Here is a 27,017-nt window from a genome sequence, read left to right as displayed (position 1 = left end):
AACCCAGTAACTCTCTGCGTGTTCAGTGTGTTAGCAATAACGTCAGTCTTAAATAGATTGGAATTCTCCTGTGTTTATGTAGTGAAACAGGGAGAGCAGTCGGTGACTTTTGTTGAAGGTCGTGTAAAAACATGTCCAGTATACCTGGAATTGAAATGTGGTGTACTCTCATTTAATTTTCATCAAGAGGGGTTAAATGAGGCTGGGATTATTTGCTTTGTGTTTACTGAAGTCTGACTGCCCTCTTATGTAGAACTGACTGTGTTGCAGGGAGCAGCTGTCAGCTGTCCGTAAGACCTCTTGAAAGTAGCTCAGAGTGCTGTTGCTACAACCTTTGAGCTGTGCTGTCCTTAGGCATCTACATTTAAACTTTAATTGGACCTAGTGTGTAGGCAGGCTGAGGAAGCAGGCCAAGAAATGTGCAGGTAGCAAGTGTAATGCAGACTGGATTTTTTTATGTGCCCTGTTGTTTAAGTCGTACCGTCAGAGGCACATGGTGACCCTTCTGGATACTGTGGACGCAGGCTGAAGTTGAAATTATTATGGACCTGTGTTCAGACAACTGCCTCTTATTGGCAGTATTTGTTCTTAAGAGCCATTTTATTATTCAGGGTTTTCTTGCCACAGCAGAGAACCTGTGTTCTGCATTGTAATAAACATAAATGCAAATAGGTCTAGTCCAAGGCACAAATCTTGTTATATGTCAGTTAATTTACTGGAGCTTCTCTTGGGAGGTGGGGCAGAAGGGATGTTCTTGTGTGCAGTAGGATTGTGGGAAGGTAATGCTTGCCGGACTTCTTCAAAGTAAATTTGATAGAGACAAAAAGAGAGTAGTTACTTATTTCTTTCCCTTGATTGAGTTTTCACTTTACCTGCTGTCTTTTTCTCTAAGTAGAAAGATTCAGTTGAATTGGACTTTGCCCGTGTTGCTGCAGAGTAGTGGTTTGCTTTCCCCAGTGGTGCTACTAGAAATTTTTAAAGCTGCTAGGTAGTGGGTGGATGTGTAAACAGGGAGCAGGCTTTTTTTTTTTATACCAATGGCTGAATTCTCAATTCTCCTCTGAAATGGTAGTTAGAAGGGACTGTGGAGATAAGCCAAGGATTGATTAGAGTATTTTGGTTAGTGGTCTCTTTTTTTTCTTCGGGTGGAATATTAACAGAGGTGTTTAGTGTCCCTGTATTAAAAGTCAAATGGATGTAATATTTAAAAAGATGGCCTTTTTGAATGAAACCTGTTTTATCTAGAACCCAGTTATTCAACTGCTTCTGGCCATCCCTCTCTCTTTTCAGATTAGCAACCTGTATTTTACTATTGGCTTTTTCTAAAGTGTCTGATCCAGTCCCTGGATCTCCTCATCCTGTATTTCTGTTGCATTGGATTCTAAATACGTTGTCTCCTGTTTCCTTTGTGTCAGCTGCCTGTCTGGTAACGAGAGTGGGACACTATTTCTTCATACACAGGTTGAGAAAAAGTTGACTTTCTGGGTTTTCTCCAAGATTGTGTAAGGTCCAGTGATATGTTGAGCTATTTATTACAAGGATATTTGTGGAGAAGACTGAGGAAGTGATGAAAAGTGTGCCAAAGTTGATACTTTCTCTAAAGTTAGAGGAAATAGGGTGGTGTTTATAGTGAATAATAGGACTGTCTCCTGTATCTTGATTTCTGTTTCTTTATATGCAGGTTCCTTCTGTAACTGGAATCAGGTGGGGTTTTCACCAGTTGCTTTTACTGGTTACTCAGTCCCAGAGTAAGTCTTTCTAGGCAAATAATTAGTGTATAGGGAAATGCCTGTTCTGATCCAGTGGGTGATTATGGATCCCGGTAATTCCTCCAAGTGTGCTTGTAGAGAGACAGTCTTTTGGGTTTTTTTACTATTCTTGTCTCTGCTTCCCTTGTGTTACTCACAATCAGAGTATGATAGCTGATTTGCACTGGCCTTAGAGGCATTTAAGGCATTTTGTCTGCAACCAGAGAGGCAGCAGGTGAGTACACAGCTTCCTAATCTAATTTTGAAAATTCTGGGCAGAGTTTGAAGCATAAGCACCTGTAACAGGGGTCTTTGGTTATGCAGTGGTATCATCTTCAGGCCATTACCACTGAAAAAAGAAAAGGTTTCAGTGCAGAATAAAATACTCTGATTAAACTTCAAAAACCTTTTTAAATACAGTTTGAGCCAAAATTATTTAGAAAGGAGTAAAAAGAGGTTGCCACATATCACTAAAGTACGTAATATTTTCCTGTTGCATGCAGTTATTATGAGGCTGCAGAAAAAGTTTTATTGTAAGGCATTCATTTTTGGGGGTAGTAGGTTGGTATATGTTCTTTTGGTGTCAGGGTTCTGTTACTGCCATGCTCTTGCTTCACCAGAGGCAAGGGTCAGCCTGAAATTTAATGTTGTTGTGGCTTCCTGCTGGAAACAGTGAAAATACTGCTTGCATTTTGACAGCCTCCATTGGGAGAGTGGACAGAGTAGATGTTGATAAGCTTGAAACTGTGCCAAGAGGACCAGCAGCTTCTGTTCTCCTCTAACTTTGTCCCTTCCCCTGTTCCAGGCCTAGATACTGTAGCAGCTCAAAAGTTTTAGCTGTTTCTAGACAACAGTGGTCTCAGCATTAACCTGTCTTGCATAATTTACATGCTCTTTCACTAGTGCCCAAGCATGATTTGAGGGGATTTATTTTGCTACATGGTTTTCTAAAGTTCCTTTTCCTTTCTGCCTGTTGTCAAAGATGAGGGCAGGAGCTCCTTGTTCTTAGTTACAGGAAAAGCAATAACCAGAGGTAGAGACTTCTCAACTGACAGTGTCTGTTAAATTCACTGGTATCTGGCATCCTCCAGGACACCGCAGTTTCCACTTTTGAAGCTGTGGATAAAAATATATTTCTACTGTTTTCTCTCTGTTATTACTTGATGTAGTTACCACAGCATTTGTGGTTTTTACCTGCTACTAAAACTACAGCTGTGTTCCTAACTACAGCATGGTAAAGATTAAGCCAAGTCTATCCCTATTTCTGTAGCCAGACTTACAGTTCACATATAAGTAGCTCTCAAGAGCTGATACGCTCAAGGCAAATAGAAATTGAAAGCAAGCTCTGATCCACTGGAGCTTAGTGACAAACTGAAAATGCATTTCTTCCAAGTTTGTCAGTTCAGCTTAGTGTTGGTGACCCAGGCACATATCAGAGGAGATGCCTCAGGGAAAAAATAATCACAGCCAGTGATCTTCCAGGCAGCTTAAAGAAAGAAACATGAACATTACAGTTTTGGCTCCTTGGATGATTTATTCTTCTCCACAGTAAGATGAATAAACCCTTCCTTGAATTAATCTGTTTGACGCTTCCTCCTTTTGTTTTTCAGAGATATTTCAACTTTAGATCTGAAATAGAGCTCAGTCTTCCAAGACTACAACTTTTAATCCATACTGCTCCTGTACTGTCATTTAAAACTCTGACACTAAGAGTGAAAAATGGAAGGGATAAGAGGAATACAACCTATATTGTGAGAATGAGTGCAGGCATGCCAGGAACCTTTGTAACAAATGTCCATTTAGAAGAGGAGAAAGACAGTGAATGATGTTAATCAGGGAACACCTAATCCATTTTAAAGCTTTACTTGTTTTTCTGTGATGAGCAGGAAGACAGATAAACACAGCGACTTGTGCTCACTTCCTGACCCTGGACCTGAAGTGGCTACAGATTGACACAAGTGCTTTGTAAAGTATAAACTGAGTGAAATACTTACTGGAAGTGGTGCCTATTGACAGTTTTAGTGGATGGAGAAGAGCTCAGTTAACCTTCATATCTCAATTTTAGTGTGTGGCAATGGGTGAAGAACGCTCTTAATGTCATGCCAGTATAAAATTGTGGAAAATGGGAACTGTGCCTTGTTGTAATAAAGCTTTTAACAGTGGCTTGCCAAAGGAAAAGAGAAATCAATTTGAAACTCCACATCTGTGCAACTGGCTTGGATGAGCTGTTTTGTAGTCAAATAAAGGTAGGGGAGAAGCTTAACCCTCCTTAACCCTATAATCAGCTACTTGGTGAAATAGAGAACAATTGAATTAAGGTAAATGCACATGTAACTAAAAATAATTTCCTGAATGTGTTGCAGTATGGATGATCTATCACTTATTTGTGATTACAGTGGGTTTAAACATTCCTTTTTTGTTTAGAGTCACCAGATCAATCTTTGAAAATTACTCAATTTTAAATGGCTACAGGAGGAATAACAACACGAAGTTTGGTGACCTGGCTTTTGAGAGCAAGAAAAATAGTCATTTGACTGACTGAGAGTGGTTGGGTATCAGGAACAAATCTTTTTACTGGATTCCAGGGGCTTTGGCCTTTATGCCAACATAAATATGGGTGTCTCTCTAATGGCAGAATTGCAGTGGATTAGTTTGTGCTTTTTGGAAATTTATGATATAAAATATAGAGTTCACTTTTATACTTCCCTGTTTTAAGAAAATAGGGAGTTAATGTTGATTTGGGCGCTCCTTTTTCCTCTGGCTATTTTGAAAAGAACTGACATCCTCTCTTTCTAAAACAATTTTCTCATGTTTGTAAGTTATCAGACACGTATTGTTCTGCATTCAGTAAAGCACTTCAGGTGGCTGTGCTATGCAGGCCTGGACAGAGGGTTTGAACTATGTAGCATTAACTTCAGCTGCTCTTGGGCACTGCTGAAGTTCCTGTTCTTTGCACCGGGGTCCAGTGAACAGTTTTTGCGTGCTCAAGGCAGGTGTGGAAAGTACTGTCCCTCAGTGAGTGAAGAGGCATCTAGTTAATACAAGCTCTCTGCCTTTTTGATGGCTTTATTCTCAGCCTCTTGTGTTGTGCCCTTCTCACACTCTGCAAGGAAACTTAAGTGTTCCAGTGAAGGGGATGGATGACCTTACACCCTGTGTTCTGCTAAACACAAAGTATGTCAAGTATGGGGAAAGAAGGGCAGAGAAGGTAAATATTAAGACAGGCACATGATGCTCCCTGTGTTCCTCTCTAAAATTCACATGAAAAATTAGTTTTTCTCATGTTGTCTTTAATCTCTGATGTGATATTTAAGTGCCCTCAGCATGTTCTGGCAAATCCGAAGTGCCCTCTGGTACACACTCATGCAGTTGAAAACCTTTTGGTTTTGAATTAAACTGTTCTGAATATACAAGTTGGTGGCATTTGTCAGATGTCTGATACCAGGTTGTCATCTTCAATTATTTCTCCATACCCTGTCTTTGTTCCTTTGAAGTATTGTCCGTAGTGGGTCCAAATCTGTTTCCAGTATGTCTACACAACTCAGTGATTTTTTGTGTTGTTGAAGAATGTGATTTCAGTGAAACAACAAAGGACTACAAGCATGAAAGTTTACAAAATAGTAATGATTGTGGTTTTATATGTGCATATTAAAGTGCATTTCCTGCCAGGGAAAGTTCTTGTCACACAGGTTTTTAGCAGTGCGAGTTAAGTGTTCCTGCACTTAATTTTCCTTTTATGTTCACTTTAAGATTGCACGATGGAAGTCACGTTTTCTCAAGAAAAGCTGCGTTTCTTGGATCAGTACCGTTGAAGATACCTTCTGATTGCAACACCCAGAACAGGGTCCTGTAACGAATTTGTCAAAAGAAACATACAATGGATCTCAAGGAAAGCTGCCCAAGTGTTAGCATTCCCAGCTCTGACGAGCACAGGGAGAAGAAGAAAAGATTTACTGTAAGTATATAAGAGCATAAGCACTGTGGGCAAATCCATAGGCTGTTGGTGCCTAGAAGTGCTGCTTGCTTTTTTCCCCCACTCCTGAGCTTGGTATTATTTTCAATAGGTTTATGGAAATGTTTCCTTGCTCTTGTGAGTACTGGCCATAGTCCAGAGCGAAAATTTGTGAATATTTTACAGTGTTTACCTGTGTTGCTTTCTGCAAAATGAACTTTGCTTTACAAGTTTCTGGTATTTTTACCCCTAAATAGCAGCATTTCTCACATAAAATACCTAAGTGTCCAAATGCAGGGAAAATATTGTGGTACCAGTTTTGGCATTTTACATGATTTTTTTATGACAATGTGTATTTAGTAAAGGAGTAAAGTATGGATTTGGGTTTTTTTCAGAAAAATATAATTTTTCATAAATATCCTATTATACTATTGTAATTTTTTGTGTAAAATAAAACAACTATAAACCATCAAATTTTTTCAAAACCTTTTTTCTGTCTTCCTTCCTGTTTTCTGATTCTAATGCCTATGAATTTTTCCCTATCCTGTTTCCATTTCCACTCCTTGTCATTCCATTCCCTCTTCCTTTCTTTGCCTCCAAGTTTGACTTTCTGGTTGTGAAGTCTTTCCATTGTGTGCGAAATTCTTTGCATTGCACACTGAAAAATAAAGTAGTGTGGTATGGATTTTTGTTTTGCTTACGTATAGCCCTAAATGACAACATCATCATATTTTCTTTAAAAAGTTCAACTATTTCATTCCTCTTGTTCAACTTCCTCTAAGCTTTTTTTTTTTTTTTTTTTTTTTTTTGCCGAGTGAATTAGTCACTCTTCAGATGTGGAATGCAAACACCCTTAGACTGAGTTGCTATCTGAAGAATACAACAAAAGAGAGGTTTACTATGAGTTATGCATCTACCTTTCCTCTTCACCTCCCTTCCTCAGAGAAGAATAATGACATTTGATTCTTCAAGTGTATCAAGATGTAATTTTGGGAAGGATTGTGCTGGTAAAGGGAGCAAACAAAAGAGAACTTTACTAATACTTTAAACTACTGCATGCATGTGAAACTCAAGTGAGCAGGGAAACCTTCATGAAAGTCTAAATTTGAGCAAAACAAGTTTGTTTCATTGCCTCAGTGCTGACAGTAATGCTGTTAGTAAAGGCCAGCGTGGTATATTGTGATATGTAACTAGTGTTGTGATTGCCAGGTCAGTTTACCCAAAGATCTGTGAGACAACCTGAGCAATGCAAAGGCACTTTGTTTGGCTGCACGAGCGAGAGTAGGAAACTTCAGAAACTGGGGGGTGAGGGAGGAGGGGAGCAGAAATCCAACCCAGTTTACACTGTGCAGAGCTACACTTCATCTTGCTGGCTTCTGCTTTCTGCATCAGGGAGCAATTAGCAGCTTGACAAGAACTGCTTTTCACAACCAAGCTTTTGAGTACTATCACATGTATTTTAAGATTTGATAACAGAAGTGAGGGTCATACTAAACTTCATGGTAGGAACTGTGAATTCCAGCATGTGTCAATGCTTTTACTGTGTCTGCTCTTTTGTAGCTGTGTTGTAATGCCTGGATCCCATAAGTACTTTGTCAGGGAGAGAGAGAGAGGTGTGGGGAGAAAGAGTTCTTAATAAATTTGTGGCTCTTTGATGGCCATACCAGTGCCATTTCCACAAAGAGCAGTAAGAACCTTAGGGTGAAAGGAAAGGTTAAAGTGAAAAAGGCTAGGAAAGACTTCAGGTGACTGTATAATCTTCACCTTACTGTTGCATACAGTGTGTATCACTACTGCTTCTGAGACTGTTCTAGAATAATATTACTGTTCTGAATAGAAATTGTGAATTCCAGCTCAAACCTTTCAGTGTCTCACTCAATGCTGGCATGGAAACAAGACAAGTGTGTGCAACTTAGTTTTTGCTAACTCTTCTGTTTCTTCTCACACTTGCTCCGATAAAGCATTTTTTAAAAAAAATCTCATCTCTGCACAGTCCTCATTCTGATGATTAAATCAAGCTTTTTAGTTTTGTCTTTGGAAGTGAAGTCTTCATTTCTCCTGAGTGTTTTCATGACCTTTTATTGAATGTTTGATTTGATTTTGTTAAATACTGCATACTTTTGATATATACACCACCAATTTTTTTTTTCTTGACAAAGGTTTAAATTTTTCAGGTGTTCTGGCGGGGGACCTTTTTTGCTTCCACTTAATTCATGGTAACCAGCCTCTATGCATATCCACACTAGTTCACTGTCCTGCATTTTTCTGAAGATTCAATATTCACTTTCTTCATAAGAAGAGCAAAATCTTTGCTTGTTTTGGACCATATCTAGGCTATATTAATTGTTGTTCTGTCCTTGCTGCATAGTGAGTCATTCTTTTACCTGTTTTGACAAATAGCTTTGTTTTGTATTTCTCACTTTTATCCCTATGCTATTTGATGTCTGAGGTCTAATCAAGACATCAAATTTTCTCTATTCTTGTCTCCCTTCACTCCCCCATCATATACAGGCTTATTTAAAAATCTCTTTCAAGGTTGCTGTTTGTCTAATTAAATCTGGAAACTTCATCTCAGACCCGTAATGTATATGATTAATCCCCAGCCCTGTGGAAATTGTGGTGGTTGGTTTTTTTTTTGCTTGTTGACACATAATAAATAGCTTCCTTACTTTCTTGATACTTGTTCTCTTGAAATGGGAAAACAGCCTACTTTTTTCATATCTTTGTTTAGTTAAAATTTAATCTTTAATCCAGGAGCATGAGCTACCACAACAGAGTTGAAGCCTTGTAATTTCAGTGACTTTTTTTGTGAAGAAATCTGTCACATCTAGAAATATCTAGACTCTGTCCTCTGTATCTGGAAGATAATTTATGGTGATGTTTTCAGGAATTCTGTTTCTTCCTTTTTCCTTTCTTAAAGCCTTGTGTTATTTATCCACATATTACAAGTTTTGAATGCATCTTATCTATGTTTTAGGAGTTTTCTAAGACCAAATTTAGATTAGGAATAATTAGATTTGAAAAGGTTATTATCTAAGTAAGGCTAGATTCTTCCCTCCACCTTTCTAGAAGCGGACATTGCACATCTCTTTAATCATTACATAGGTGTAGCTGAGAGTAGTAATATAGCCCAAAGACATGCTGTGTTTTTAGGTTTTACCAGTTCTTTGTGGATGTTGTATGTGCTCTTATCACTCAGAGCTTCAATAACTGTTGAACTCGCAGCTTTCCCTTTGTTGGGTGTGCAAGATCTTTGTTGGTGGTGTGAATCGAATGACCTCCTGTGGAGTTTTTTTATTCTCTCTCGTGTGAAAAATGTTGATGGTGGTGTTGTTCTACAGCTACTCTGAGAACAAAACTGTTTTAGTGTTGTGGTTGCCATGGAGGTGATATCACCTCGTATCCCAAGTTGTGCTTGCCCGTGCACTTTGCAGTCTGTGCGTTCTGCCTGGCTAATTTAAGAAATCCATGGCCCGCTGCTTGAGCGTATTGGCATTGATCTGCTGTGCAGTCCTGGGGAGTGAAGATGTGTGCTTGAACATCAGTTGCAGGGCTTGATTGCTGTATAAGGTACCCAGGTCAAGGGGACAGTGCTTAAGTCTTCACAGCTGAAGCTTTCAGGGTTTACCATGTAGGGAGGCTCTAGAAGTGTGTAGGTAGGTTTTACACTAACGCTTGTTTAGCAGCGTAAAGGAAGGCTAGTTTTCTTAGAAGGGTCTCATCAGCATTCTGCTGGGTGCTTCCATCCAGCTTCCCAGGGACTCAAACTGAGAACAGCTTCTTTGAGCAGTTAACATTGCATGAATGCAGATCTCAGCCTGAGGAGCTGATGGTGGTGGCTGCCACTTCCACTGTGAGAGTTAAATGAGAGAAGTAAGAAGCTGTTGCAGGGCAAATAGAGACTGAGGCATTGGTCCAGTTTTCTACGCTGGGAATTAGCAGCCTTCTGCACTCATTTCCTTTCTGTGCCCATCCTTTCCAGTGAAGGAATAGCTGGGCTCTTTCTGGAAGTACAAGAAGGTAGAAAAGCAAGGACAACTAATTGCCTAAGAGATGGGAGAAGCCTGCTGGACACCCAGCAGTCAACCAGATTTATGAATCCAGGCATTGACAATCTGTCTAGTTACTGAAGTCTTCTGCTGACACGGGATTTGAATGGCCAGAACTGTGCAGCAGGTTTCAACTATACCTCCCTTCATCACGGTGCTGTATATTAAGTTATCTGTGCTATATTTCAGCCACAGCACCATTTTTTTCATCCCTGAACAATTGTCATCTGCCAGGATCCTTCTGTATTCAAGGTGTTGGAAAGAACAGTTATCTTTGTAATTGCCTTCTATATGTACTTTCTCTTTAGGTTTTGATGAAGGCAATCTTCAGTATTTAAATGTTTTACTTCTTTAATATTAGTCTTGTTATGGATTATCAAGTTGCTAACAAATTTTGTAGTAAATTTTAATAGACTGCTATCTGATGGCCAGACGTTCTTGTTGGATATGGACCAATTTACAAAACTCCATTAAATCAACTTTGATGTTAGTTTTTGCTTACCTGATGTTTAGAAAATTTTCTGTAAAGTACCACATTCTTTCAATTGTTCTTTTAATCATTTCTGTTGATGTCTGTGTGGCTTAGCTGTAAGAAATACATAGCTCAACGAGTGCATTTACACCATACTTTTAACAACCTGCCCTTATTTCCAACACAGGATTAAACCTTGGATGTTTTACTAGATTTTGTGGGCATTAACTTTATGTTTGCTACTACAGGTTTACAAAGTGCTGGTCTCTGTTGGCAGAAATGAGTGGTTTGTCTTAAGACGGTATGCGGAGTTTGATAAACTCTACAACACGGTAAGCAAAAGGCAAGGTATGAAATCCTGCCACAATAGCAGAGTAGCACTTGTTTGCTGTTTTATGGTTTGAGTTAATCCCCTCTTGAGCAGTTTGACTCAATAACCATGGGACCCCTGATTAAACATAATGATGGAGTGGGGTTTTTAAGCTTTGGTTTGTTTGAATTTCAAACTCAAAATCTTCTTATTTGTTACTTTTTTCCTTGTTGCTTGGGATCATAACATAATGAGAAACTTCCAGTTTAGTGGTTGTCAAAACATCTGAAATGTTTTTGTTCATGATAAAAACCCCACAAAACATCTAGATAGGTATGTTTCTCCTAAAATAAGCATTTTACTTTGAAGTACTGAAAGCCATGAACAAGTCCTTGTTTCTTAATATAAATTTTCTATTAAGTCAATTATGGCAATTCATACCTGCAGTTTAATATCAGGTATGATTTTTTTTCACAGAAAAATGTGGTCAGTGCTCCACATAAAATAATCCTCTTCAGCAACCAAGTATGGATTTCTTGGGTTCATTGCTAGAAGAGGATTTTGCTCCTTTTAGGTAGTGGGCAAGAAGGGCAAATACTTGCTCGGATATGCAGTCTGTGTCCTGTGTCATAGAATCAGCTGGGTTGAAAAAGACCTCAGAGATCATCAAGTCCAACCCTTGATCTACTACCACTGCAGTTACTAGACCATGGCACTAAGTGCCACATCCAGTCGCATCTTAAAAGCCTCCAGGGACAGAGAATCCACCACTTCCCTGAGCAGCCCATTCCAATGCCTGATTAACCTCTCTGTAAAGAATTTCTTCCTAATGTCTAACGTAAACCTCCCCTGGCAGAGGTTAATACCATGCCCTCTTGTCTTACTGATAGCTGCCTGGGAGAAGAGACCAACCCCTACCTGACTACAACCTCCTTTCAGGGAGTTGTAGAGAGTGATGAGGTCTCCCCTGAGCTTCCTCTTCTCCAGGCTAAACAGCCCCAGCTTCCTCAGCCTCTCCTCATAGGACTTGTGCTCGAGTCCCTTCACCAGCCTTGTTGCTCTTCTCTGGACCTGCTCCAGCACCTCAATGTCCTTCCGGAACTGAGGGGCCCAGAACTGGACACAGTACTGGACACAGTGTCCATACTTTCCTCCAGTTCTTCATCCCACAATTTTTGCTTCAACAGAAGAGGAAGTAATTCTCCTGTGATCCCCATAAGAAAAAATTACCAGCTGCTTATCTGTGCCTCCATTTCCTTTCCATTGTCTCTATGAGAAGGAGTCGAGCTTTTCTCCCTTCTGCTCCACTGTATGTGGGTTTGCATGTGGCAGTGGTCTCCAAATGTAGGCTGTGACCTTGGAGCTGAGCTTGGAGGTCTGAGCTTAAGAGCCCCTGGATAGGCCATCCTATGTTTTGCCTGCGTCTTTCAGGGATGTAGGCTTGGAAGGAAACAAAGTATCCCCTTTTCAGTACCTGCAGAGGGGGTGTTGGTGATCCCATTCCTTTGCCACATTCCCTGGCCATTCGGATTAGCATTGCTCTGCTGAAGTTTGTTCAGCACTGGGCTCTCAACTTGGGCAGAGAGTGAGGTCCTGGGGAAGCATAACCTGGAGGGCATTTAGATCAGTTTCTATTCAGTGTAATTCATATAATATAGCACACCAAAAAACTTGTGCTGCTAACTGGAAGAGATGCTGTTGTTGCTAAGGAGAGAAGAATTGCCAGCTATTCTATTAGAAAATTACTCTCTTAAAGAGGATGAGAGTAAGATTGCTCTTGTGGAGCATTTGAAGTACATGTAATCAAGGCTTAACTTATGTCAGGTTTGGGGTTTTTTTAATATATAGTTCAGTGTTGTTTTATGCTATCTTGTGGTCAGTTTATCAAGTGTAGAATATAATCAAATTATCAAATGCAGGATTGCAAAACAGGCTGTTCATCTGCTTGCAGTTCTGACTTAAGGGCAGACCACATGGTTTCTAAAGTTAAGAATGCCACTTGGACAAAAGCCAGAGGCCTGTATCCCCAGCCCATCCTAAACCTCATGCATACAGCCCTATGCAAGCAAGCAAGGAAAAAACAAACCCAAAAGAGATAGAGAACTGATGGAGGAAGGGAGAAGAGAGGAAAATAAAAACAACACTGAAATTCTAGTCTATGTGTTTTAACCTGGGGCAAGTGGAAAATTGTTTTAGCACTGTTACTGGAGTAGTCCATAAGATGAAGATGAGATTGCCTTTGAATTTAAAAGGGTATGTCTGGTGCAAACAAGCTGAGTACAGATTGTTCTGGGTTTGTTTTTCTTCCCCCAAGTATGTGAGTAGAGGAGTTGACATAGCAGAGCAGAATTACTGATAATCAGGTGTTCAAACTGTTCATCAGAAAACAAAGTGCAATTATTTCTAGGTGCTTTGATGTCTAAGCGTAAACCACTTGTATGTGTTTTGTTTTCAGCTAAAGAAGCAATTTCCCACAATGAACTTGAAGATTCCAGCTAAAAGAATATTTGGAGATAATTTTGATCCTGGTAAGTTATCATCTTGTTATTCATGTTGTCAGTTTCTTTATATGAAAATTGATCCATTCCAGCCTACAAGCAGCTATATTAGATGAGCTTTACACCAGTCCTCAAAACAGTGACTAAACCAAAGTTTAGTCATGCTTCAGTCGAGCAGGAACTAGCGTAGGTAGGTATTCTGCCATGTGATAGTTAACAAAGTATTGCTGGGTGGCCCAGCGCCTCTCTTGCACTGAAGGCTACAGCTCCTCCCAGCCCTCCGCTGTTCAGGATTGTGACAGATTATGAACTGTCAGGTGTAATCTCTCTCCTGTAAATGCTAAAGCCAAACCTCTGACTCTGCTAAGCATGTGCCTAGTTAGTTTTAAATTTCCTTCATATGACTTCCCTCACGACCAGCTCTGAAAAACGAAATAATTAAAGGATTTATCTTTGAGGGCTTCGGAACTCTCTGTGTCTAAATGTGCTTCTTTGTATACTTTAGATTAAAACGAATCTCTTCTGTAAAAGGAACAACAACAGGAAGCCTGTCTGATGTGAACATATTGTGATCCAATTACCAATGATAAGTCCCAATTTAGTTTGCTCTGTACACAGCAAAATAGTAATGAAAAAGTCACTTGTAAAGTGCATTGAATTGGTCTAGGTGGCACCATGGGTGAATAAACAAAAAGGCAAATGGGAAGGCCAGGCCATTGCTCTGTGTATTTATATCCTTCGTTCAGGCTGTTTTTACTTAAGGGTTTTCCTGAAGGTCATTGGAACCCTTCCACCCTCCCCTGGCTTGCTGATGTTGATCAGACTGTGTTTGTAGTTTCACCTTCTCCTGCACCTCTTTCAATCATTTAATTTTCTCCTTTGCTGAGGAACAAATGGGTCCAAAGCTGTTGAACTCTTAGGATGTATAGTTTTGGGTGTTTTAAAGTTCTTACAAACAAATCTAATTTTTGGCAGTTACAGTTAATCATCTGGATCCTGATGTCAAATTCCTTTTTAATTTTTATTAAAATAATCAAATACAAGTATCCAAGCTCTGCTGTTCTCTTCAGACTAAGATGTAAATGATTGCTAAAAGTTCTAAGTGTATCGTGTCTACACATCTGCTGAAGACCAGATAACGTCATGGAGTCTGGTTTGCTGTACAGCCAAATGTGCAGGTGGATTTCGAGTCAAATTTAGTAAACTGGAGTTTTAATGAGGAAAAAAACCCTAAACTAAAACTTTATTAAAATGATATATGTAAAACAAAGTCCTCAGACTTGTTTTAAATTTCGGTGAGCTATGCTGAAATCCTTGAAGCATGAGAAACTAAATAGTTCTCAAGATGTGTCTTGCTGGGAGGCAGGGTGGAGTTGGAGCCATGATGCTCATATAAATTATTCTTTATCTTAACAGTGATTTATTGAAGCTTTGATGTAATGTTTCTGCTGACTTCTGAAACAAGTCACATATTTTACAAATACTGAAAAGGTATTTTACTTCTGTAATGCATTCATGGGTATGCAGCACTGTGCTGTTTGACTGGAATGCAGCAGAGTGAAACCTTTATATCCCTTTTCCCAAAATCTACCAAAAATACTGTCATAGCATACATTGTTGTTTAAGGGCTCAATTTTTATTGACACTTAGGTTATTTCAAAATTAATCTTGTTTTAACTTGGAAAAATGGGACAAAGGAGAACCACTGAAACCAGTCAGAATACAGAAATTGAAAATTTAGAGGTGTTTTACCTTCACCAGCATGGATGGCTCTGTAGGCTTAGAGTGACTGATGACACAGTGCACCTGCCACACTGAAACTGCTGATGTTGGTGACTCACACAGCATCTGTATGAAAATTTACCTTCCTGTTTGTTGTCAGTAGTTTGGGATTATTAAATACCCTAGCAAGGGCTTAGGATTATATCCCTGAAACATTATGAACATTTTTCCTTAATATTTGAAATACATCTTTTAATCGAAACTTAATTTTAAGTTATAATAACTGGCAGTAATCTGTATGTGGCAGTCATTTGAATGCTTTAAAAGTTAATACACAAGTTAAATATTCTTTTTCCCTACAAATTATTGTTGATATGGGTAATGAAAGACAAGATTATTCTGTTTTACGTTTTATTTCATGTTAGTACTCTCTTTCTATTCCAAATCCTTTGTGTATCTTTCCATATTGCTACAGAACAGTTATGTGTCTTAAGCTTTAGATGAAGGTGGGGATTCTGAAGATTACTTTTTTTAACATTAGAGATTATGTCCAAAACTTAAGTAAATAAAATACTTTCCTTTATCTTTGATGCCTGTATCTGAGTGCCTGCTGGCAGGATGAATTGTGCAACTTTTCCACTGCCACACATATATTATGGAAATATGCTGCTTGGTGGGACTGTTCATGTAAAAACTTGACTTGTGTAACTGATGTCAGGTGTTGCCTGTGGGTCGTTGGTTTTTTTGCTTTTGTGGAATCAGGTCTGGAAGGGCTCACTCGTGCAAGGAAGGCTGCACAGGTGAGCCCACTGTGGTTACACACTGTTCTTGAAGCACTTTACTGCGCTTTTAATCCACCTGGCTTTCTACATTTTCAAGAAGTGTTACAGAGAAACTGAAAACTGTTCTCTCACCTCAGTTGAATGTTTTAAGCTTGCAATTTTTATATGTAGAACCAAGCCTGTTTTGAACCAGTCATGGACCACTTTCTTTTTTAACTGCTGTTTAAGTCCTAAAAAAATCTAAGTAAGAAAATAAGTCTTTTTCACAAGCTGACTGATGATTCTAATAAATCTGTTTTTTTCAGATTTTATTAAACAGAGAAGAGCAGGACTGAATGAATTCATTCAAAATTTAGTTAGACAGCCAGAGCTATGCAACCAGTAAGTAGTTTCCTTTCTGTTTTTTAAGGGCTGTTGAAAAGACATGTTAAATACAAAATTGCAAATTAAGTATTTAACCAGAAAACTTATTTTACCCGTTCAGAGCTCTTCAGTATAAAAGATAAACTTTAATATGGCTATTTGTTCAGGAAAAATCTACAGACTGAACAGTGTAAAAATGTTTTTTTTCTGAAAACCGATCTACAAATCAATTTGCAGGCAATTAACTAATCTTAATTCAAGGGGTGCAGATTCCACTCTAAACTCTGTTGCTGTAGGGCAGTGTTTGTTTTGCTGATGGCTGTACTGCTTGAGAACTCTGCTGTCACTTGGTACTGCCTTGCTGGCAGTAAGTCACTGCCTGTATCCTTTTTGTTCGGGTGTGCACTCTGGCACTGGTGTTAAGCACGTTAACCAAGTAGCTTGATTAGCTTGCTGAGATGGATAACCAAGATGACCTGCCAAAAGCAAATGAATAAGCTTTGCACCTGAACTGTTCTGGCAGAAGAACCGCAGGAGTGTTCCCCACCATCGGTGGGACAGTGGTGAATGTGGGATAATGGCTCGAGTTAAATCTGGAGGACAGCGCTTTGTGTGTGAACTGACTGGGGACAAAATCCCTTCTTTCAGTTGAAATATGTAATCAGTTTAAGCTAAATCCATGCAGTTTTCCATGTTGCTTGAAAAAGTAAAATGGTAAATCTCTATGCTTGGCTTTAGTGTTAATTAAATGCTTTTTGTGCATATACTTTGTTTAATTAGCCAAACTGTACAGCCTGTGAAATTGCCCGTTTCCCACAAGAAGAAAATAACTTACAGAATATTGCTGCAGTTTGCAGTGTGCAGTCAGATTTTCTTTCTTCACAACAAATGAACTATTTAATATCCTGTTAACCTGAAATATGTGCTTCCTTTCCTTTTTTATTCTTTTCTTTTTTTTTTAAAAAAAAGACTGTTTTATGTATACTTCCGTATGATAAGTGGAAAAAAATTAGTGGCAAATTCTTTATGGTAGGATACTTTTCCACCAGAACAAATACTATGAGGTTTATGTCCATAGTACTGTTCTTTGGGAAGTAATAGAAAGCACTTTAATACAACAAATTATTGAAAGCTAATGTGATTTGTTACATCAGGAAGGGATACTGGTTTATTTAGCATAATCTCCTCCCCATTTGCTTGTCAGTATGTCCAAGTATCAAGTATTTTTGTCTCAAACCAATACTATATTTGTTCTCCAGAGGTAAAATCGTAACCTTTTTCTATGCACAGCACAAAATGGTGTGCTTAAAAAAAAGGCATCAAACCTCAAATCCACCTGCCTTCTTAAATTTTTGTGAAGGTTTTGAAATTGTTTTATGCTCAAATACATCTGTATCTGAATCTATGTTCTTTAACGTGGCATTTAGCTTGTCTGATCCATCAAAACTGACTTAAACCAGTATTAAGAAATAGGTCCAGTTGTGTGGTACTGTTGAAAGTGTGTTCAATAATAAGCTTATTAAGCATAGTTCCACAATAAAAACAAAATAGATACCTCATTTTGTCTTGTGCTGTTTTCCCAACCCTTAAAGAAACAGTAATGTGGGAGAAAAAGCAAGCCTCTAATTGACAATTTAGTGCAAAAGCATTTAATTTTATAGTTATTTCTGTGTTGTTTCTCTCTTACTAAATGTAAGGTAGTTTGTTTTTCTGAAGTTAGCTTTTGTTTTATTTTATGCAGTGCTCCATTACAACAAATCATATAACTATGTAATCTGTCACCTTTTTGGTGCACTAATGAGTGTTGTTAGTGAAGAAATACCAAATCTTTGATCTTAGTGGTGTGGGGATTCTTTCGTAAAATTTGCTAGAAACTATTCAAGGAATATGTAGTGACTGTCTTCACAGATAGTCCACATCCTTGTTTTCTTAAGCGGTTTTACTTTAATGTGCTAATTAAATTTGATATTGGGTAAAATAATTTAAAATAACTTAAAGTTAGTGATCTACAAGGAATACTTAATGGGTTATACATTCTCACAGAACTATTAGGAAGTCCACCTTCCACTGCATCTTTTAAGCATTAAAACCAGTATCAGGATGTCATATATTTTAAGTCCTGTATAGAAAAACTGTTTCACTGAAAGCTTAAGGATGGTTCAAGATGATGTCCTTACTTCTGGATGGGAAGGCACTTGTACATCTGAATTGAAAAGCACAAATGTCAGATTCAGTATGTCCAAGATGGCAGTATTTACATTAATAATACAAAGATACAGCACTGTGTTCTCATTTATCTTGAGTGGACTTTGTTCTTGGATCGACCATGTTTCTTGAATACTGTATCAAAGCCAAACCTTTTTGATAAATAAAAAACCCAAGAAAAACCTAAAGTGTGTTAGAGTGATTAGAGACCCTGTCTATGTTAGAGGTATAGACCCTGTGACTGTTGACAGGGATTTTCCTACAGTCACTGTCAGGTGGAATACAGGGTGAGATTATTGGCTTAGTCCATATTGGGAATTAAATTATCTACAAGCTGCATTTCCTCAGCTAACTGAATGTGATAGACAACACTCTCATTGATAGAATGCAGATGTTCCAAGAAAAGATGGCAAAAGGGATAGAGATCTGATAATGTGTCTCCCTTGCTGACTGATGTCCTTAATGGGAGCTGGGAGTTTGTTCCTTGTGAGCACTTAGAGGCTCCCTAAATCACTGCACAGCTATTGAAAGTGGGCTGCTCACCCCCTCGAATGTAGGTCTTCACTGAAATATTAATGCATTTAATTGTCTATCAGAACATCTCCAAATAAAACCTGTTTGAATCCAACTGTAGAGTAGAAGGTGCATTAAAGATGTAATGTAGTTATTTTTAAGCAGTGCAAAGTAGCTCCTTAATGAGAATGAGAACATTTGCATAATGCATGGAAGAAATCAAGGATGACAATACCCTACAGCTGGTGGGGAAATGAGTTATCTGTTCTGTGAGAGGCCAGGGGTCTGCACTTGTTCCCTAGAAGAAAATCAAATAATGAAGTGTGTGGAGAAAAGGGAGGAGGAACTGGGCACCATTATTTAAATAAAGTGTGCCTTAAATGTTAAGTTTCTGTCACTGGCTATTAATTTTACCGTTTTGCTTCAAAATTTGTGTTACTTTTTGGGCTTGTCCATATTTCTGTGTGTGTCCAAAATTTTTGTGTGGTAGCATATTGTTTTTGCAGGAAGACTAATGTATGACAAGTATTACAGAAAAAATTGTATTGAAGCAGAGCTTGACACCCCTTCGTGTATTTCAGAGATAATCCATAAAATAAACATAGTCAATCATAAAAATCTAGAAAAAAACAACTTTTGCTGATAGTTTATGTAAAATGTGTATTGAGCATTCCTTTTTAAATGGTTTTCTCGATCCTTTTAATTTCATAGGTGAGGTTATTTTAGGAATAGTTTCCATGCATTTTAAAATACACTGGGTTAATACATGTGAACTAATACATCCTATCAATCTGTATAGCATTTTGCATAACGTGCTGCAATTCTGGCTAAGAAATTGGTACATTAAACTTTTTATTTTTAATCACTGGTTCTTTGCAGTGCTTTTAGAATTGCAAATGTGAACACTGTAACATTGCACAGTTACAACTCTGGCTGCCATGGATTGTGGAGACTGTGGAGTACCCTGCAACTGTAAAGCAGCCTTTTCCTGTGAATTGATTTTTTTTTAATTTATTTTTTCCTGCTGTGATTTCAGTCATGGACAGAGTTACTATAGTAACTATTTGAGATGTATTACAACATGCTCTATTTAATCAGCCAGTTGTCTAGATTTATGCTGAAAGGTAATTAAGGTCTGGTTCTGTTGTTCTGTCTAGTGAAAAGCACTAACCATAACTCTTTATTCTTGATATTATGATATCCAAAGATTCTGAAACCTAAATTGTTTTATCTTGACCCAATATTACTACAATATTCAAACCACAGTGATTTTTGTCTTCCTGGACCTCAGGATACAAGACAAGACTCTGAAATAGATCAGAATTTGGAGTTCATGTAAGATGGGAAGACTTAAACTGAAACAGTGGTGGGAAATGGTGAACAGTCTTGTTGCTGTACTTTAAACATGAAAGGCTGAAGATAAATGAAACAGGTTTCAAATAGGGCATAGGAATACAGAATGTGAGCAATGGAGACTGGGAGCCTGAGATAGCATAGGACATGAGGCAGGTTCCGTAATGCTGATATGAAATACAGGAGCTGGAGAAGTGTCAGAAACAGCTCATCTCTTACTTCTGATCCTCACTGTAGCAAAGTGTGGAGGGTGAAATGGATTGAAAATAGCAAAGCAAGTATATCTATTTCTTATGGAAACACACCCTATTTTACATATACTAGGGACAGGATAAAAGAGCAGCTCTGTAGGTCAGTGCTTTTTTTTGTACTGAACGGCTTATGTGGAGTTTCCTGTCAGTGACTTGCCCCAAGTCCTTCCCAGAGAGTTTTATCTGTGAAATTTAGGTAAGATTTCTTACTTGATAAGAAGGTTCCCTTTCAGTGAACTGAAGGAACTTGGGAGATTCAGGTCATCTTTTCAAGTGCTATTTAGGCTACACATGATACCCCTTTTTTCAGGAACTAATTTTGCCTCAGTTGTATTACATGGTTAAGAAAGACGTGACATACTTTTGAACTGTTGGGTAAGCCTTGCTTCCTAGGAGTGGGTTCTCGGAATTTTCTTACTTTCCCATCTTTCTCTCAGTCCTCATCCCCCAGCCCCACTAAGACAGACCTAGAAACTGGTGCTGAAGATAAAATGCATCTCCTTAGGCACTATGGGAGGTCTCTAGGTTCCTGAAGCATTTGTGTCCTGCAGGTGACTGGAAGGATTTATTAACACTTATCTTGTCACTGGGTACCTTGTCTTGGCACTGTCAGTGCCCAGCCAGAATGCATTCTGGATGCAAGATCACCATCTTCTGCTTTAAACTGAATGGGGACAGGAATGTTACTGCCATGTATCTCTTGGGACATACGTCTTTTTTTGGGATACAGATGAGGTATTTCATTCTGTATTGTATTGGACTTGGTATTTAGTTAATTTTAGAAAACTCAACAGAATTTTAAACTCTTAAGTTTTTTGAAAGAAAGTTGGTTTCCTGGTAGTTGCTAGCCAGTTAAAACTCATGCTTTCTTCTGTTAATTACCTTTTAATGCAGTTCTGCAGAGTATCTCGTTATGAAGTCTTCACGTACACATACTTTAACGTGTCAGGTTTTTGCAAGTGAAAAATTCTATGTGCTGTATGTAGCACGCTCAGCAGTTGAATTATGTTGCTATAAAAGCCTTACTTGCACTGTCCTTAAATCTAAAATATAAATATATATTTATGTATAAATACAAAACCTTGTGATTAGTAATTTCTCTGTACACTGCTGTTTAACCCTGTGCTCTCTGGTTATGGCTGGAAATCATGTAGATTATTGGTGTATAATGAAGTTAACTGTGTTTCTAGTCCAGATGTCAGAGCATTTCTTCAAATGGATAACCCAAAACACCAGTCAGATCCATCTGAAGATGAAGATGAAAGGAGCAGTCGGAAGGTAATAAAACAGAAAAGTCTTCTAAATTTTAGCTACTTAAGAGCACTCTTAGGTATATTATTTGCTGGAAATTACTGGTAGGTTTTGCAGTAAATACCTTCCCTGCTTTTTTAAACGACTCAGTTCCACTGTGGGCTGTAAGCTGTTTTTCTGTCAGATGTGAATTGCAGAGGGGTAAAAGTGATTGCTGGCTTTGTCTTGCTTCTTCTCCACTTGCTATATGGGTTAAAGAAACAAAACTTCAGTCATAGCTTAGCTGTCATAGTTTTTGCAATCTCTTCAAAGACTCTTGCTAAAATGATCTGGCAAGGAGCAGGGAAGATTGAATGTTTAATTGTCTTTTTGTTTGCTTGTGCGTTGTTCTTTTTTAAAGAAGAGGAGAAATAGAATTCTCTCAGGGGAAAAAATGCAGTCTTTCTAAAAGTCACTCAGGAGCAAGGATGGATTTGATTTCAGTTCACATATAACACTGTGTGAGGTCTGAAGCTTCTTTTGTCACAAAAGCCACTATTATGGCCAGGGGTGGATTCTCTGAAAATTAGTTTACAGCCTTCAGAAACAGTGCTGTTTGAAAAAAAGCAGTATTTCTAGGAAGGCAGAAGTGCCATATTTAAGCTTGTTTTCTCAATGGCTTACTACTTGGCCAACAGATGTGATCTTAGTACTTTTCTTATTCAGCCCCTGTTAAAGATGTAAGAGTTGTTTTGGTTTGTGTGTGATTCAGAGCAGATTTAGTGTGTTCTAAAAGTTTTGATTTCCAGAGACACTGTTTTAAAATACCATTTTCTTCCTCCTTTGAAAGGTACTTTAAGTAATGTGGAATGATCATAACCTTCTGTGGAAAATTACTAATGTGCCATGCCAGAACAAATTCCAAAATAGGAAGAGAGCTAATGCATAGTGGCCTGGACCCCATACTTTTTGGTAGAAAATTCACCTTCTCATAGTTACTGTAAATGATGAAGCCAAACAACAAGGAACAAAAACAAACTTTAAAAAAAAGTAGCTTTTTTAAAACTGTCCAGTACCATTGGCTCTTGTTAGTGAGTAGAAGCATCCATTTCTGCTGTCAGGTAGAAGCATCCTACTCTCTGCTTCTGTAGGAGTTCTGATTTTGTGCTGCCTACCAGCCTGGCCCCAGGTAACTTGTATTTGAGTGCAGTTTACCCTTCTCTGATAAATGTCTAGAACCACAATGAGGGTACAAGTACTGCTTTTTTTAAATCAAAAACAAAATGGAGAAAATTATCTAAATGACAGCGGCTTCCTCTGCTCCCTGTAGCTTGCAAATTCTGCCTGGGTGTGTACTGGTAAGATTCATGGCATTCCAGGGATTGAGTTATTTAACCTTTAATGTCAGGATAGAAAAGGTTGGTAGTGTTTTTCTTGGGGGGGGACAAATGTTCACTTCTGTGTTTTTAAAAGCACTGTGTCTGTCATTAATTATAATACAAACAGTGTGGGTTGAAAATTATTTTATTAGTAATATCTTGGAAAATTTGGAATAAAAGGCAGAAAAAATATTCATAGAGCAAATACACACAAAGCATTAAGTTCTGAATGGGGAACAAGTTGTTTGTTGAAACACTCTTAAATTTTTATTTCTGATTTTGTCCATTGTGGACACAATTACAATTCATGGCAAGGTGATGATGGCCAAATATTTCAACTTAAAGTTATCCAATCTGGATATTAGATCTCTCTAAATGTTTAATATAACAAGTGTAAAAGTATGAATTGAGCAAATTAGTAGAATATTTTGAAATAAGTATTGGTTGAAATATAAGAGAGAATTTAAAAAAAAAAGGGATTACAAATAAACCTCTTTGTCTCTCCCAACAGTTAAACTCTACCTCACAGAATATCAACTTGGGACCATCTGGAAATCCTCAGTAGGTTTCAATTAAATTGAATTAAAACATAATTCAATTTACTGTAAATGTTTTATTTTGACTAAATTGGATTAAAATTAATTTTAAAACCTGAAAAGTTAGACTGACCTTGGGAACAGTCCCATATCTTAAGAATGTGAACAGCTTCTGAAAACAAGTTTGTTTTAATAATGGCAAAGGACCAGCTTGCTTTGTTGATGTTACAAACCCACTTACTGCAATGGTAACTCGCTTCTCTGTTTACTGTCTTCTGTAGAGTTTCTGTTCTCAGTTCTGTGTGAATCTGCTTTCCTCATCTAGGAGATGACTGTTATTTTGGTTTTACTTTCCTCACAGATATGTTCTGGGCTAGCAGGAGGAAGTGCTTAATAGATTGCAGTAAGAAATTAATTTTAAGAGTACTTCCCTTCAGGGACAATAAATGGAGAGGTGTATGGTGATGTAACTGTTGTTTTGGAGTTTGAAAACATGGATAATTGTTTTGCTGACGGAATTGTATTCAGGAAAGAGGAAAAGAATCCTGGGAAAAACTGAAAGGAGTAGTGATCTGGGAAGTGGAAAAACCGAGACTGAATTCATACATACACACATAGAATAGGCAGGTGTTAGGACTTCCCTTCTCTTACTGAAATTTAAAATGAGGGAGGAATGGGTGGAGGGAAGAATGGAATAAATAAGAGGGAATAGATATCAAACGTAGTCCTTCCTTCCCTCATGTAAGCTTGAGAATCCATTTGGACCTCTAGAAATAAGAAAAAAGCTGCAGGAAGAGTCATGGGGAAATGGAGACTTAAGACTTACAAGAAACTAGACTGTGGAGAATAAAAGAACAGTCTTGCTTCTCCTTTATATCTTAAGGCTAAACTTACCAAATAAAATAAGCTCAAAGGATGCAATTTGAACACTTTCCCTGGAGGAAAATGGAATTGCAAAATGAAGAGGAGGTGTTGTCTCTGAGGGCAGGTCTGCAGAAACCTAAGTGTTGGGTGGAATGAGGAAAAGGAGAGTGCTAGCAGGCTGTTGTCCTCACATTACAACTCGAGTGCTATAGTAGACTGCTGTACAGCTTGTAATTTCTACCCAGGTGACCTATCTCCTTCCTAAATATCTTTCAGTGCTAAACCAACAGACTTTGATTTCCTGAAAGTTATTGGGAAAGGCAGCTTTGGCAAGGTGAGCTTTTGTTTCTGTGTCTTATCCTGGTGCAAGGATGCTGACTGGTTTCTCATGTATAGCAACTGTCAGCTGGAGACCTGACCAGAGGTTTTAGAAGTGGTGTCAGTCTAGGGTGGCATGTAAACTGTTGTTCTGGATCCCTGTTGCTGCTGCTTTATGGCCCTGCCATGTTTTTTTTCCCTGGTGTGGCTGTTGGCTGCCTCAGTCACTTGTTGGGAGTAACAAAAGGGAGTGTTTCCTTTTCTCATCAAGAGCAATAGGGATCCTCTGTTTCCCCTCAGAGAGGAAGGGAGGTACCACTGTGCTTATGCAGCAGCTGGAGTACGAATCATGTTTTTCCTCATGTTGTCATGGACTATTTTGTGAAACCCCTGATGCTGTGGAGCAATATGAGCCAAGAGCCCATTGAAAAGTGACTTAAATATTGATATTTTTACAAGGTGACACAGAGAATCCCTCTTGAACTCTCTGCCTGTGGATTATTTTTCAAGTTGTTGTTTTTCATTAAATTATCTTTAAAATTTGTTCCAAAAAAAAGCTGAAATTGGTCTTGATAGAGATTTAGCAGGTCATGGAAAATAAATGTTATAATTCAGTTTTTCATGATACCACTATCATGACAGATTTTTACTGAACTGTAAGACTCTATTTGCAGTTATATTGTTGATTGACTATATTGAAAGCAAAGAAACTGTATTGTGAAAAAATAGCATGAACACTTTCCAGTTATGCTGAAATGATGAAATTATTACTAATAGAATGTGAACTGCAACAATCACATTTCTGCATCTTTTTTTTAATTTCACAGGTTCTTCTTGCAAAACGAAAACTGGATGGGAAATACTATGCTGTCAAAGTGTTGCAGAAAAAAATTGTTCTCAATAGGAAAGAGGTTAAGAAAAATACTCTTTCTCCACCTACCTCCCTTCTTTTTTCCCTTAATTACAAAATTATTCCTGTTTACTTATTGATCCTTTACTTCTTACAGCAAAAACATATTATGGCTGAACGTAATGTGCTCTTGAAAAATGTGAAACATCCGTTTTTGGTTGGATTACATTACTCATTCCAAACAACAGAAAAGCTTTACTTTGTCCTGGATTTTGTTAATGGAGGAGAGGTATGTGGTGGTTTTGTTTGCATTTGAGTCTGTCTATTCTGCTAATTCTAGGTGGGAGGAGCAAAATGATCCTTTACAATGGGCTATGATCAGCATTCTCCCGAGTTTCAAAATCCTGTTATTATCTGCTGCTGCTGCAGACTTCTGTAGCTGTACAGACTCTGTTCCTCTTATTGACAACTTTAATCCAAATTTATTCATGGTTGTCAGATAAAAACAATGTATTCCACAGTTACATAAATTTACCTTTATTACAAATTAATCTTATATTGACATTTTTCACATGTAACACGGTCTTTTCCTTGTATCTGCATTAGCTGAGATGCTTATGTTTCAAAAGAGGAAGGAAGGAAACTGACAGCTGAATTTATTACATTGTGTCAGAATTGGGACAAGATGGGCCTTTCTCTTGTCTAATTTACTGTCATCTTATTTAGACTGCATTAGCAAACTCCTTGTTTGCTCTGCTCTGAATTCCTGGCCACAACTTAGTTTTATATTGTTCTGGGCAAACTAAAATACAGTTCAAAACAGCTTTCAGATTTTAATGAAGTGCTTGGAAAGAGAGGATGGCTTTTTAGTTTTTCCCAAACTTTGTAGGCAGAAAACAGAAAACTTCAGTTTTCTTAAAATATCTGGAAGTTGAATTTGTAGTATAGTTTAATCTTTATGTTAATTATTTAATCTTTGACTAGATTTCTGTATCTGCTCAAATTATTTGAAGCCAGACAACTCTCTGTAGCTGACAGAATTTGTGGAATCAGCTTGGAATATACATCTCCCAAAGGGATCTACATTTAGGTTTTTTCAGAATACAATTTTATAAATAATTATACAAAACTTTAATAGAAGCGTTAACAGAAATGAAAGATTATTTATTTGACACCAGGTTATAGTCTGCTAGGAGGTCCTCTTGCGTGATTTAGTCTTGCCATCTTCTATTCACAGCTTAATGATTTGTTCTAGTTCCTTTTGACTAGTCTTGATTTGAGGAGAATGTGTTTGAGTTACTTATCCATTTCTGAGCTACAAAAGAGAAGAGAGAAAGAGAGTAACATGCAGCAAAACCAATTTGATTTAATTTTACATTTAAAAAAAGCAGACAGCAAAACAAGTTATTTCTTACTGTTAAAATTGTTAGAACCTGATTTTTTTGTCTGTGTAATATTCTTATTTACTATTTGCATATTTACAGCTGTTCTTTCACTTACAAAGAGAACGTTCCTTTCCTGAGCACAGAGCCAGATTTTATGCTGCTGAAATAGCCAGTGCACTGGGCTACTTACACTCCATAAATATAGTGTACAGGTACGTTTCTGAAATGTATCCTTGT

General features: G+C 38.0%; 1 protein-coding gene across 3 annotated transcripts in view; it reads left to right on the top strand.

The window, feature by feature from the left end:
* The window catches only part of LOC103765210 (serine/threonine-protein kinase Sgk3), a 35,069-nt gene that overhangs the window by 1,883 nt on the left and 6,169 nt on the right, over window positions 1-27,017 (top strand). For 2 of the 3 annotated variants that reach the window (XM_018079717.2, XM_029959469.1), the window contains exons 2-11: window positions 5,499-5,703; window positions 10,470-10,553; window positions 12,987-13,059; window positions 15,839-15,914; window positions 21,409-21,496; window positions 23,339-23,388; window positions 24,504-24,561; window positions 25,373-25,456; window positions 25,553-25,684; window positions 26,880-26,992. In XM_018079717.2, the coding sequence (XP_017935206.1) occupies window positions 5,626-5,703; window positions 10,470-10,553; window positions 12,987-13,059; window positions 15,839-15,914; window positions 21,409-21,496; window positions 23,339-23,388; window positions 24,504-24,561; window positions 25,373-25,456; window positions 25,553-25,684; window positions 26,880-26,992 (836 nt within the window). In that variant the 5' untranslated portion in view covers window positions 5,499-5,625. The remainder of the gene's footprint in view (window positions 1-5,498; window positions 5,704-10,469; window positions 10,554-12,986; window positions 13,060-15,838; window positions 15,915-21,408; window positions 21,497-23,338; window positions 23,389-24,503; window positions 24,562-25,372; window positions 25,457-25,552; window positions 25,685-26,879; window positions 26,993-27,017) is intronic. The other variant, XM_018079726.2, reaches the window with a different exon arrangement.

This window comes from Manacus vitellinus, unplaced genomic scaffold, assembly GCF_001715985.3.
Source record: "Manacus vitellinus isolate BGI_N305 unplaced genomic scaffold, ASM171598v3 scaffold_1_pilon, whole genome shotgun sequence".
Lineage (NCBI taxonomy): Eukaryota > Metazoa > Chordata > Aves > Passeriformes > Pipridae > Manacus > Manacus vitellinus.
Note: the sequence above shows the minus strand (reverse complement) of the source record. Positions and strands in the feature narration are given on the sequence as shown.